This window comes from Ruditapes philippinarum, unplaced genomic scaffold, assembly GCF_026571515.1.
Source record: "Ruditapes philippinarum isolate M1 unplaced genomic scaffold, ASM2657151v2 ctg5721_1_1_1_1, whole genome shotgun sequence".
NCBI classification, from domain to species: domain Eukaryota; kingdom Metazoa; phylum Mollusca; class Bivalvia; order Venerida; family Veneridae; genus Ruditapes; species Ruditapes philippinarum.
Window position 1 is genome coordinate 58,002 of NW_026865787.1, and position 14,963 is coordinate 72,964.

Here is a 14,963-nt window from a genome sequence, read left to right on the forward strand (position 1 = left end):
CATTTTTATTTAAAGTTTGAATATATAAATCACTACCATAAAGAATGTTTGCTGATAGAATAATAAATTTTGTTTGGTATTACCCACCAGGAAGTAAAGATAGACCTCGTGACTGTACTATTGTACAATAAGTATTGTACAATCTTTTATAACATGTGTTTACATTTGTACCATAAAATAAATTCGATACCTGCAAATCCAACACTTATCTAAATAATATAATATCTATTTAAACAATGGTGAATTTTTGTTGAGTAATGTATTACATAAGCTTAATTCACTTGTACACGTTCCACTGTAATATTAAGAAATTACTCTTGCGTATTATCGACACAATAGTACAAAATATGTTTACTCGGTTATTCTTTAAACTTGTAGAAGTTGACATATATTAGCATGGCAAATAAAAACTAAAAATTAACTGTCTAAGGTATAAGTCTACGGAGTGCAGTTGCAGCACGTGTTTTATGTGATGATTCCGTTGATGATAATTTAAATACTGTTTCGCTTATCAGTTGCTGTTTCATGCGTGATATAGGTCATTTATGCTGACCATGGTCCAGGTCACATATGGGCTAAATGCAGTTGATTTTACTTTCGATCTGTGTCCGAGGTTATAAAGAAATTACATAAGCTCAAACTGAGATCTCTGGTATTTGATTGGTAAGAAACTGCCACAGAATATTCACTTCCCAATGAAAATCCTGAGAATTGAGACGTAACTCTGAAAAAAAGTTTAATCTCTGTAGGAAAATTCTATGGTGGCTGATTTGGTACATTTTGCGCGTTACGTTGTCGATAGCGACAAAACAATCTTTATTGTTATCGCTTTTTCGTGTTGTCGCAAGCAAAACGAGCCAAACGTCGCGTTGTCGCACTGTCGTCCTGTCGCTAGCGAAGCACGCCAAACGGCGCGTTGTCATGCTGCGCGATGTCGCCCTGTCGCTTGGTTGATAACTTATAAGCCAATCATTCGATTTGACCCGAGCGACAATGTGACACCCAGCAAGACAACGCGCCGTTTGGCGCGCATCGTTAGCGACAGGAGGATAAGACGGAAGTCCGATAACGCGCCGTTTGGCGCTTTGTCGTGCTGTCGCTAGCGAGAACACAATGAATAAAAGCGTTCCAAATCAGCCACCATAAAATTTCCTTATGATTTAACATTTAGCTTTCACAAGTAGTGCGCGCAACGAGCTCAGCTGTGACGCAGGTATTTGTAAGATAGATGAAAGTGCTTAACTCCGGAAATGGAAACGAGGCTGAATTGATAACATTGGATCCTATAATGATTTCTATAGGAACATCACGTGGTTCAAACATTGGAATATCATAAACAAGATCAACAAGGAAAGGCGGCGTTCAATGAACTCAACCCACACACAACCAAACAACAAGAACCAGTGGCAAGGAGCCCAGGAGGACCAAAACAAAAACAAGACAGAGCGCCAGGCAGGGCACGGACAGGCTATCCACTAAAATGATACATAAGAAGAAATAATAGTTACCGACAAGGAAATCAAAGAAAACAAATAAATGATTCTTTAATAAGCCCAAAAAGTAAAAGGGCACAGGGGAAGGGACATGAGATTCGGGGAAAGGGGGTGCAAAATTTAAAAAAATTAAACGAGGGGTAAAAGGGAAGGTACTCACCATAGACGAGATATCTGGAAGTGTTAAATGCTAATATTACATCTTGTTGTGTATTTTCGGAGAGATTCAACATAAAGTCTCTTTCATAGCAATATAAAACAAATCGGCGACCAGGGGTGCACAATTAGTACCCATATGAATTCCTATGATTTGTTTAAATAGGGTATTACCAAACCTGACATAAATATTGTCTAAAAGAAAAGAGAGTGCTCACAGGTCCACATGGTAAAATGTTTAACAATACAGTTTGTAAAGAATGCTTTTTGAGAGTTACATGCAAGAAAGGAAACATTTTGTCGTGCAAGGGTTTTCTGAATTAGGACAGTTAGTTTATCATAAATTAAATTATGTGGCAGTGTAGTATAAAGGGTAGAAAAATCGTATGTACTGACAGTTGAAGCCTGATAAATCTTAATTTTCAATTTATCCAAAATTTCACCAGAATTCTTAATAGACCAAAATAGATGTTTGCCGGTGTTTTCGTACACTTTATCACAATATCTTATCACATGTGTTTTAATGGCAGTCAAACAAGAGGTCAATAAAATAGAAAGTTTACTTGTGGTGCTAGAATGAATCTGGCCTTGTAACTTTTTTTTATGTAATTTAGGAATCTAATACATAATAGGAAGTTTTTGTTCTTTTTAATCGGTTCGGACTTTAAGACTGGAAATATTAGAGATGTGATTGTTAGCAATGTCTTTTTCATAAGTAGTTTTAAAATATACTATTAAATTGAGAAAATAAAAACACTAAAGAAAGCACAAAACGGCAAAATTGAAAATGTTGCAGGTTGGATTTGATTGAGCCTGTTCATGGACGGTACTGTCAAATACAAACTACCGTCCACGCCCACTACCACCGAATGAAGCAGAATTCAACATTCAAACATGAAATGGTAAAATTTTCAATTTAGAAACATACGCAGATGTGTTCATATGGCGGTTATCATGGAACCTTTAATGTGACACTTTCGTGCCATTCCATGAAAAGTGGCGTATGGTCCCCAAGCAATAGAAAGCGTGTGCCCCGAACGAAAAAACGATGGGCGGAACTAAACAAAATGGAATTTTGAAAGAAGCCTGCATATCAAAGTTCCTTACGCAAAACGTTATATAATGGATAAGTCATACAATAATGATATTATTAGCCGCCTTGTCCGCTGGTACCAAAACAAACTTTGAGTGAAAAGCTAGAATATCCTTTTTCAGATGCCTTAAAGTAAAGTCTCGGCTTAGTTGGAACTTGTGTACTTCCAGCTCTACATACCCTCGAGAATCAACTGGCCTTGGACAGGGAACATTTCGTTTCCGGATAGGATCTTCTAGTGATATGGTTTAAATCGAACCAAAGCTATCCGAGTAGCATTAATTGTGTTCCAATGCTGAATAGTATTGTAAAAGCAAAGTAGAAAAAGAGTGTTTAATTATGCAGAACTGATTGGCAGAATAACATCTAACAGTATAAAAGTGTCTCAATTTTGAAGCGATTATAATCCATGATAGTGGCACTAAGGAAAATATAAAGATATCAGAATAGGAGATAATTTAAGCAAAACTTACTTTCTGCGTTATCTGCCCTTTAGAAACACAGTTTAATTTTGAAAAAAAAAGTATTACGAGTTTAAAGAAATTAACGTTATCAAAAGGCAAACGAGAGCCAAACAAGGGGCAAACTAACATTTTAAATTTATATGTCCTTGTTGTATGGGTTCATATATAAACAAAGTTTAAAGTTTGTTTGTCAATGCAATGAAATGTTTTTTTTTGTTTGGTTTGGTTTTACAGTCACCAACGCAGTAAAGGTCATACAGGAAAAGATGATTTTGGCTAACATGGGGTGTAACAAACTAAAAGTAACACCAGGGGTCAAAATCACCACACCTGCTGTAGCTAAGATGGATAGATTACGAAAAGAGCATAATTTTGCCAAAATCCGAGACAGGGTTATGTCCTCTTTACTGGAAGTAGGTGACAGAGTTATGTCCTCTTGAAGTGGGCATAATAGTCACTAAGAAGTATTAAAATCAGAGTATAGCAAATAATTGGGGAAATTTAAAACTTCACAAAAAATGTAAGTCAAAAAGAAGCATAATTTTGTCAGTAACTTGACAGAGCTATGCACTCTTGCCTGGAAGTGGGGATGATGGTCACTAACATGTATTTAAAGCAAAAGCCAAACATGTGGTACCAAAAACAGCACTCCCCATTATAAAGATACAATAATCCAGCTAAAAGTGAAACTGCTGTTGTGTAAACAGAAACAAATTGTTGCACAAATATTCAAATCAGAACTTTTAGATGCAGATGCCAGGAGCGTAGGGCAGTTTTAACATATACTTTTTATATGCTACTTAGACAACAAAAAAATTAAGATGACCATTTGCTACACAACAAACAGACCTGGAAATATGAAATAAGACAAGTTTGTAAAATGTGCACTTTTTATTCCAGTATTTTATCACAAGCACATTTACAATGATGACACATCAAAAGAAGACATAAAACTTGATGATATTATAGGACAATATCTTATATAAAATAATACACCCGAGATACAACCATTATTGTGATCACTGAACACAAAGTTAATGAGCAAACTATACATGTTCTACTATGCTGAGTGCATTAAATCAACTGAAGTAAACTTTTACTTTTTGAACTTTCTCCTCTTGCCAAATCTATTTGAAACAATTGGCAAAAAATTCATGACACTGGGCAGACATGTTTTAGGAAACCTACCCAAATCAGGAAAATTTTATGTACTTTCTGCTTTGGACATTGTTCAATAGTCACATAGGTTTGTCAACCAGGAGATGTAATATGAACAAATAAAAGAATCAGTTAGGTTTTACTCTAGATTCCCATAAAAATCACATATAAACTTCTATAAATTCTGACTCTATCCTGAAACAGTTGCCAAGTCAAGAGAGAAATATTTTGATTCCCTCATTCTAAATGTTTTTTGAATTTCTTTACAGTCTAGTTTATATAAATTTGTTGTTGTCAAATGACATCATACTATTGTAGAGACATGATATTAATGTTGACATTATTATCAGGCTGTAGTTAAAGACAAATGCCAAATATCTGCTAACACGATCACGTTACAAAAGCTAATCTAGTTGATGCTAACAAAAGGGAAAATTTAACACATAAATACTGACAGATAGGGCAGTTTTAACATATCTAAATTAGATTATCTTAAGGATAATTAAATGAAAAAATATCGCATGTATTTGATGAATTTTCATTTTAGAACATAGTATTTCCAAAGAGTTGAATATTAAACAATAAAATACATTTATTTTTGTTACATGGTAACAGTTTTTGTGTACTTATATAAATATTGCTGAAAAAATATCTATTTCTACCCAAGACTTTGTGACTGTTAGAGGAAAAAAATCTTCTTAACATTTGCATTTCACAAATTCCGACTACAGAATAATGTAAGATTTTCTTCAGACAGCTTTTTTATGATAATGTCTGTAACAAAGAAATAAGGAGTTAAGAATAATATAAAAATAGCAAGATATCTAGATCAAACTGAATCCATCAAATTCCAAATATATTTTCACTTAATGCCACAAAATTCACCTACAGTGACTTCACAATATATATGTATGTATGTTTCTTATTAATAATGTAGCACATTTGTAAATGACAGAGGAAACAAAGAAAAGCACATGAATATAAATATACAGCATTCATCACAATAAATAAAATACATACTTTGACTTTAGAACATTTACTCACATACAATACAGTTAACACATTATTACTTTAACAAAATGCAGAAATTAACAATTGCTTATCTATCAACCAACATAAATCACTTTCAAGAGAATAAAAATACTGAATATGTAATTACACCATTTCTTTGTAGAGGCAAGACTTGTGGGTATGTTAATACAGTAATGCTGTTAGCCAGAAGAAAACTACATGTAGTTCTATAGTATAAGATAAAGTTCCCACGTGTATATTAGTTGGTGCCAAAATGCTGATTTTATAGTAATATTGCTGTAAAAATTAATTATAAATTAGATATATAATACATGTATACATATTTTACACAAATCAAAATCTTATATACACATATGCTTCAATATGAACCATACCATTTGAGTTTCAAATTTTTTTAAAATAATTATTATATCGGTGTCCACATTTTTTTATTATTAAAGGTAAAATTGTACCATAATGTAGGTTAAACACACTAACACATTCATTAACTTACTCTCATTCACCATTTAAACAACATAAATGTTTCTTTTGCATTCATTCCTTCATAATGTAACATGTAATGAAATATATATTTGTACCAAAGGTCACAAAAATGATCTGAAGAATGAATGAACAATTTAAATAGAAAAATAAATACATGCTAGTGATGCTTTTGTTATTGTTGCTTTCTTAAGATTGGAAATTTTAAATTACACATTTCTTAAAAATAATAATCACTAAAATAAAAAAAAGATACATAAAAGATAAATGAAATAAACAGACATTATACAGAAAATGTTTGTGAGAAAATATGGGATGATAGAATGCTAATATAAGATGGTGATTAATTAAAACCTGCAGTGATACACAAAATGATTACTTATAAAGTTAGGCCAAAAATAAAACTGTTTGTATCTAAGTCAGTGTCACTGCCCCCCAAGAACAAAAGACACCACTTGTTCTATCCCGGGAACTGCTGCATTATAGTATATTTGATCTGTTATACACAACAAATAGCAGTCTTATAATATTGTCAATACAGAAATTCACTTGAGCAAGAAATGAAGAAAAATGTATAAAAGTGACTGTTACTGTCAACATTAGAAAACAACCCTTCACGTAATGTATTTGAGGTTTTTCCTTTATAAAGATATTCAAGTCACTAGCTCTTGAATTAATACTATTCATATTAATCTTTAACACCACAAGGTCTATTTTTGACATCAATGACAACTTCTTTACTCTTCACTTTAATATGGCATTCAGGGTTGTTTTCTTTTGTGGGAAGTCAATCACTGTTGATCTGAGACAAAACACAAGTCTTGGATGGTTCAACTCAACATTTTCCATATTAACGAAAAAAATTCTGATGATTAAAATATCATCAAACACAAAAATACAAGTAGTGTACATGTACACAACTTATTTACTTTAAAATATACTTTCTGTCACCAAAACATAAATTTTACACTGTTAAAAATATTAATAGATATTGCATTGACTGAAAAGTGCAGTGTTACCAGTTGTAACGAGTGAACAATTATAATAATATAACTATACAGTACAAGACAGTACCATATATACATCTTTAACCTGTAGTTATAAAACAACTTGACCAATAAAAAATGTAATTAAAGGGAGGTAATTCACACAATGATCAACACAAGCAGGACCAGAGTGACTTCCAATAAGGCTTTCTCAATTCTGCATCTCTCCAGTAGATTTCTGAAAACAAAGAAAAAATAAGTTAACAATGAGCACATCTTTTATGAAAACAATCAAATTTAAAGACAAATGATTTTATGATAACTTCCTAAAAATATCATGACCCTTAATGACAGGCAAAATCAAACCTGACATTTATATAAATATACAAAAATCTCTCTTCAATATTAAATACCATTTCCGATACAGAATCCAGTAATTTTCCCCAAACCACTTAATAAATGTAATTACTGATAAAAATCCAAGAACTCTAATAAGGTAACTGCCTTTTAGTATGTGACAGTAATACTGTTTCAATTTGATTGAAAACAAAACTTGCGAATCAAGTCAAAACTGGAAAATAATACTGTTTCAATTTGATTGAAAACACAAGTCAAAGCTGGAAAAATAAGTAAATGCTGACATACTTGTAACAATTATCAAGGTTTGAATGGTGTTTGATGTGAGGCTCTACCAGAGGCCACTGAGTTTGGTGTCTTATATCCTTTTGATGATGAATAGTTATTACTCATCCTACTTGCCGCAGTGCTAGCCTTTGACAGACGACCTAGAAAAATATGAAGATAACATATATATAGTATATATCAATAAAACAAGTTTCTTGTGATACTGGAAAAAAGTACTGATAAACATTTAACATTTAAGTCTGGATTTTCAATACTAAGAAAATTTAATGGTTAAAGAAGCATTTGAAATCAAGCCATTCCTAACATTATGTATTTCATTCATAAACAATGCAAAATATTTTTCCTCCCAAAGTGTGACCATAACCTTGAGCCGGCACAGTGGCTGGGTGGATCCTGCACATAGCATTGTTGAGGTGAATAATTGCATCAAGTTTGATGAGAATCCATCAAGAAGTAAAGGACTGATTGAATGGACCAGAATTGTCTGATATTTGACCTTGAAGAGTAACTTTAATCATGAACAAGCACAGCAGCAGCACAAGTTCTGCCAGATACATAGATGTTATCTACATATCTGGTTCTGCACATCACCTTGTTGTGCTAAGTTTTGAGAAATACAGGATTTATAGAGTGGGCATGGAATTAGTTTTGGCCTTCAATTGTGACCTTGACCTCGCACAGCATCAGCATTGGCTCTGCATATTGCCTTGTTTAGGTAAATATTTGTGCTAAAACTGGAAGAAAATCTTTTGAGGGGAACAGGGGTTATAAAGCTGACTTAATGGAGAGTGACAGACTGTCAATTGGTCAAATCAGTATACCCCTACAACTTTCCTTGTGCAGGGGATCAGTTATCCAGCAAAATACACATAAAACATTTTCTTTGGATATTTATGAATTTTGAGCAGTTACTGCATTTTGATTAACTTATTGGATTGCCTCAATAAGAAGTATAATGCTAACAAAGTTTTAGAAAACAAGACAATAAAATGTATCAATGAGTACAAATAATTCAATAACTACAAATCCAGACAATTTCAAATGAGAATGGTATTGACAACTATGAACCATAGTATTTTCCTTAGAAAAAATAGTTTACACTTACTTCCTGAACTTTTATCACAGAGAGCGTTATTTAAGTAAATATCAATTTTCGCCAAATCGTCTGCAGTAAACTTATCCCTGTCAGCCATTTCTGGTTTGCGTTTAGATCTAGGGGTCTCACTAACTGTATCTGAAGGAGTTCCTGTCAGTAATCCCTCAGGGAATATCTTATATGCTACTTTCATACCTACAATACAAATATCATTATATATGTAATGTCATACAATACAAATTATACCATGTTTGAATGTATCAATTAAGAGTTAGTGATTTTAATAAGCTCTTTCCAAAGTAAGTAACTTGCTTACCACAATTTAACTTATCTCAACTTTGTCAGTTTGACAATAAAGACTTTCTCTGGAATCCTAATTTCCGTGTTTCCATATATAGCCAATTTATTTCTTTGTAATGACAGTATTTTGTTAAATATTTTGCAGGTTATATGTGTACCACCTTTGATCATGATAAAATCATTGAAAATAATTCATAATTATCATAATCATATTTATTGTTCTATTAATTAATAGCATTGATCAAGCCAGAGATTTCATAAATATTTCATTAAACCTGAGACAATTGTACATCCTTCCCACCATCAGTATCATGCCTTTTACTTATTCATAGGCATGTTTGTGATTGAAAAAAATGGCTCTAAGTATAAAATGCTGAAAACCTATACAAACATTTTTTTATCTGCTAGTAAGACTATATAATTATTATGTCATATAAGACCAGTATGTATATAGTAAATAGATGAACTAACCTCCAGATAACAGGAATAAATTATCATATCCACGTTGATATAGAGTTGTTGCACAGTGATTTGCTAAATTCTCTGTCTCATCATATACTACAATAATCTTTCCTGGCTGATTTTTCTAGGTTTATGTTAAGGTACATCAATCAACAATCTTTTAATATATTTTATATCAAAACAACAATGAATTTCACAAATGTATATAAATTTCACAAATGCATATTTTTAACCATTAACATATTGAAATTCTTAGACTTATATGGCTGAAAAATCTAAAGTTTGTTAGCCAATAGTATAGAACCTATTACAGCAGTTAAATTGCATGGATGTGTATAACTGGCAGAAGGGTAAACGTAAATCTTGTTTTTTTTAACTTTTTTTTCAAATGCTTAAAATGACTGTTAAATAGGATTTAAGAAATATAATTATATAAAAATATTAACTTAGTGTTCCTGTAATGTAAAACAGTATTAATAATCTTCATTTGCATTTCACAGCTTCAAATTTACAAATTTGAGCTTATTAATTAAAGGTCAAGTGTCTGTTCCTATCAAGTTAAATAACTTTAAGCTAATTCCCACTCAAGAAATTTCCAAAAAATGTTATAGTGACCTCCTTGTAATTTGACTTTAAAATCCATTTATGTCATCTGATAGCAATGGACAATGTTCTTAAAGCTTATTCCTTTTTATGTTACAAATCAGACAGGGATTCTACACAAAGCAGAACTATGAACTTTGACCTTATAACATCAAAATCAATATCTATTGGCCATGGGCAATGTTCCTATCAACATAAACATATATATGGATTTACATACAAACATAAAGACTGATCCCTTCACAGTATGCTCACACTATTTTTTAAGTAGAGGCAATAAAAATTCTTTTCTTTAAAATATTCAGCTTGTGACACTATATTATGGAAATCACAAAGATAAAGTCTAGCTGTTGCATTTATACATGTAACTAGATTTGTTTGATAACCATGGTATAAAAGAAAGGATACAAAAGCCAGCATATCTTTGGTTTCATAGTTACAAGCTCGAGACAGCATGGCTGATGGGTAATTTTTTGCTGAAAAATAAAACGATAAAAATGTCACATTTTATATTTCATGTAGTTTTAACAACCAACATGTTATCTAGAAATGTTAAACTTTATGAATAATTGTTTTTTTTTTATATTAAACAGCAAAATCATGTCAGGAAATAAGGAGTTTGTTCCCTATTAAGATATGAATAAAATATATTGAGGATATTGTATGAGTGTAGGTTAAATACTATACTTTTTGAATGAGTTGAATAAAATCATATCATGTGAGTTTTTGGCAAGCATAATATTGTTTTAGTCAACAAGGCTGATAGTATAGAACCTACATGTTCATCTCATTAAGTCATACTAAGAAAAAAGTCACATATAAAAAGTCACTTGTTCGTTGAAATACCTACATGTATAGTGAAACGCTAAAATAAGCGCGCATTTACACTGTTTGTAAAATGCAAATGAAATCACTGATATTACAATGTTATTTAAATGTTTGTTGTTTTTATTTTAATATGTGTGTACATATTTGTATTGTTTTTTCCCCTTGTTTAATTGAAGGCCATATTGTAAATAAAACATTATCTTCATGAAATAATGCGTTTATTATTATTTTCATTACTAGTTTAATATCATTTATATTATTTATTATTTTATTACACTCCTGTATCCTGGTTTATGTAACAAAGGTAAAATTCTATATCATACCTGTGATGATATGACATTGTTTAAAACTATCCTCATCTCTAACATCTAACAACAAGTATGGACATCCTGATAATACATTTTCTGAGAAATTATTTGATGATCTTTGTTCCCTATTTCTATCTAATTCTCCTTCTCCTTTGATGACCCTGTAATAAAAAATACCACAGTAAGGTAAGATGTACAATTAACAAACGATGAGAGTTTTAGAACAAAATATTCCATCACATAATAGTTAGTTCCCGACTTTTAAAAATTTACCTCCCTTGCCAAAAGTGCCACCCATTTTTGGGGTCAATATTCTACAAAATATTAAAAAGAAAATGTAAACAGTTTATTAAGGTGAATTGTCAAAGTTTCTTATAGTAATGAAGGAAAATTTTGTTATACAAATGTAGCACCTGTATCTTACATACTTTATCAGTTTGCATGAAGATAGTAGAAATGGGAATGCTTTTTATCTCAAATATATCACAAGATAAGGAATGACCCTCAAAATAGCAGCTATGGGAGGTATTACATACTATGTGAACTTCATATATGTGGACTGAATGTATGGAGTGTCATTGTTGGTCCTACCTACATATGAATACTGGCACAATGATCTTGTGTTTTTTCAAACCACATTTATATAAGAACTTTACTTCTCATTTAGTATTTATCAAATTATGTATAGAACAACCTCTGCACAGAAACACTCTTTTGAAGACATAGATTTTTGTGCTACCAAGAGGTGTTGCTTTGACAGGAAGGCTAATTTTCAGAAGAATTAATCCTGTTGTTGTAAAAGAGTTACTGCCCTTCACAGGGCTGCTCTATAGTTTGAAGTATATATTGTCTATTCTATTTTATAATTGACTTATCAACACTGAACATTAAAAGGCAATATTAGCCATCCTCTGGTACATTCTATTTTACTAAATGATAAAGTTTGTTAGAAATAAGTGAAGGACATTAGTTTTACATTGTCATTTGAAAAACTTGGTTGTAATAAGCCAAAAAAGTCCTACTGAAACATGATTTTAATTCAACAAAGGAATTAAGACAAAGTATACCCTTGTAAAGTAGATCTTCCTGTATTTCCTGCTGCTGGTGCCCCATAATCACCTTCTGTGACAGCTAGTGATGGTGCAGGGGACCGATCACCACCCCCTCGCTGTATTCTATATACCTCATCATCAGCTGTGTCTGGCCGCTCTGAGCCATTCTCTGTAAAATATATCTGATATTATATCATCTAAATATAGCTGCAATCTCATTGGTCCAAACTGTAGTCAACAGAACTTTTTATAAAATCATATTCACTGGGTGTAGTATCATATTCACTAGCTGAATTGAATTTTCCCAGGGGTATGGTGCCAAAAAAGTGATCAAAAAGTTATTTTAACACCATTTCTTAAAAGAAAACTAGTGTTTGGGTCTAAATAGGGCATTTTTTCACTATTTGAGGCCTCAAAGGGGGGTGGGGGTGAAAAGACATCTAAATGTAGTATATATTCCATACGTTTAACATTTTAAGGCTTTCCAATGTGTCAAATAAGCCCATGGAAGAATTTTTTTCCAGTTAAAATAAAATTCTTCATTATTCAATAAACTGACTCTTACCTGACTTACCGTAAAGTGAACATGTGTTGTCATACTCCGCTACTTGCATAATCTATAAATAGAAACAGGATAAAGCTTATAAACAGAAGAAAATTATGATTATTTTACCAAGAAAAAGTTTGACTGGTTTTGACACATACAAATGAATGCATCACAAGATCTTTACACATTAAGATGGTTTTAAACATCAAAGTAGATAAATGAAGTAATTTTCTCTCTTTTGCGAGCTTATACAATTCAATATGTTCCTGGTCTTCCAATTACAAGCCAATATATTCTAACTTAAACCTGTCTTGTGATTACAGGAAGTAGACTTGTTTATATACTGTGAAACATGACATAAGTTTTATATATAATTATAGTTAAAATCTGACAAAGTCCTTTAAACAGGTTTGACTGTTTTATGATTTGTTTCGTAAAGAAAGGAATGTATATACTTTAAAGTTTAAACTTACCAACTGTACAAATGTTGTAACTTTCATCCGTCTGAATATTTCATCAGTCTTGAAATTGTAATCTGTAATAACAAAAACTTTATGTATAAAACCTTGGCAAACAATATAATCTCATAGAAAAAGGGTAAAACAAAATATTATGTCATAAAACAGAGCAAATACCGTATGATTAATATATAGAACTGGACAAAACAAAAAATAATGTCATCAAACAGGGGAAAACAAAGAATATTGTCATAACAAGAGCTGTCCGTAAGACAGCGCGCTCGACTTTTTTATTGCTTGCCAATAAAAAAAGTTTTTGCAGTAAAAGGCAATACAAGAATCTCTGTATTTTTAAAGTGAACTAGTTGTTTGATACCCTTGAATATTACAGCAATGTTTATATGACATAATTTATGGTAAAGTGAACAAGTGGATAGGAATGAATTTTTTTAGATTTTTTAAGTTTTTTAGTGCTTGCCTATAATACAAAACATTGACAGTTAAGGGCCATAATTCAAATAAAATCTTTGACAGAATTACCTTCTCCTGGACATGTTTGGGAATCATGATTGTAAACAAGTATTCCAACTTTCAAATTAATATCTCAAACAGTTCAGTCAAAAAGTGGACTGGTACTAAAAACTTAACCAAGATTCTAAGTCATAAAAGGCCTTAATTTTTAAAACAAATCCTTGACAGAGTTACCTTCTCTTGCGTACAGATGGGCGGTAATGATGTGAAATAGCATTAAAAGTTTCAAAGCAATATCTCAAAGGGTTAAGGCAATAAGTGGATTTTACCCATATTCAATGTATTTTCTAAGTCAAAAAGGGGCATAATTCTGTCAAAAACCTTGACAGAGTTATGTCCTCTTGTCTGTTGATGAAGGTCGTGATGGTAAACAAGTATGGTCAGTTTCAAAGCAATACCTCCAATGGTTTTGAAATAAAGTGAGGTGGTACAAAAAACTTAACCAAGCTCAATACACTTTCTAAGTCAAAAAAGGGCCATAATTCTGTCAAAAACCTTGACAGAGTTATGTACTCTTGTCTGTAGATGGAGGTTATGATGGTGAACAAGTATGGTAAGTTTCAAAGCCATACTTGTAATACTTCTGAAATAAAGTGGGGGGGTACGAAAAACTTAACCAAGGTGTGACGCCAACGCCGACGCCGACGCCGGGGCGAGTAGGATAGCTCCCCTTTTCATAGAAAAGTCGAGCTAAAAACTGGACAAAATAAAAAAAATGTCATAGAACTGGTCAAAACACAACATAATGTCATAGAATAGAGTTAAATAAAATATATAATTTCAAAAATTATTTGATTGTTTTCCATGTTATCATGCAATTAACATGTTTTGGTCATATCTTGGTGTTTTTTTCTCCCCAACTTACTGAATTTCCTATATAACTAACACATAATTACTGATTTCTTTACAAGTGACCTAATACTAGTCCCACAATACTTTCGAATCAGATGTGAAAGACAAGTAATAATTAAACGTCTGAGATCAATAATTGTCACAGACAAATTATGCCTTGACCAAGATAGAACAAGCAACCCTTGATTTCTTCTTATCCAGTGTGCTCCCTAATGAGTTAAGCAGCAGACTAATATAATCATAGAACAGGGCAAAAGTTTTTATGTCAAAACCAAATAAAAATATGGCATGTCATAGAAATCATCTTTATTTCTGCTGAGATAATCTTTCTTGCACCTGTCACTTTCAGTTACATGTATACATGAAACATTTACTATAGAGTGATTTCCCTGTATAAATGCAGTCGCTTTAAACCTATC

At 31.9% G+C, this 14,963-nt stretch overlaps 1 protein-coding gene across 5 annotated transcripts in view; it reads right to left on the reverse strand.

Annotated features, from left to right (window-relative positions):
* Window positions 1-4,078: 4,078 nt before the first annotated feature.
* The window catches only part of LOC132730325 (centrosomal protein of 41 kDa-like), a 31,142-nt gene continuing 20,257 nt past the window's right edge, over window positions 4,079-14,963 (reverse strand). For 2 of the 5 annotated variants that reach the window (XM_060716217.1, XM_060716219.1), the window contains 9 exons: window positions 13,177-13,238; window positions 12,731-12,773; window positions 12,172-12,325; window positions 11,120-11,265; window positions 10,377-10,444; window positions 9,375-9,489; window positions 8,613-8,798; window positions 7,508-7,647; window positions 4,079-7,100 (listed from right to left, as the gene is read on the reverse strand). In XM_060716217.1, coding sequence (XP_060572200.1) covers window positions 7,520-7,647; window positions 8,613-8,798; window positions 9,375-9,489; window positions 10,377-10,444; window positions 11,120-11,265; window positions 12,172-12,325; window positions 12,731-12,773; window positions 13,177-13,238 — 902 coding nt within the window. In that variant the 3' untranslated portion in view covers window positions 4,079-7,100; window positions 7,508-7,519. Of the gene's footprint in view, window positions 7,101-7,503; window positions 7,648-8,612; window positions 8,799-9,374; window positions 9,490-10,376; window positions 10,445-11,119; window positions 11,266-12,171; window positions 12,326-12,721; window positions 12,774-13,176; window positions 13,239-14,963 lie in introns of all 5 variants that reach the window. The other 3 variants (XM_060716215.1, XM_060716218.1, XM_060716216.1) reach the window with 2 other exon arrangements.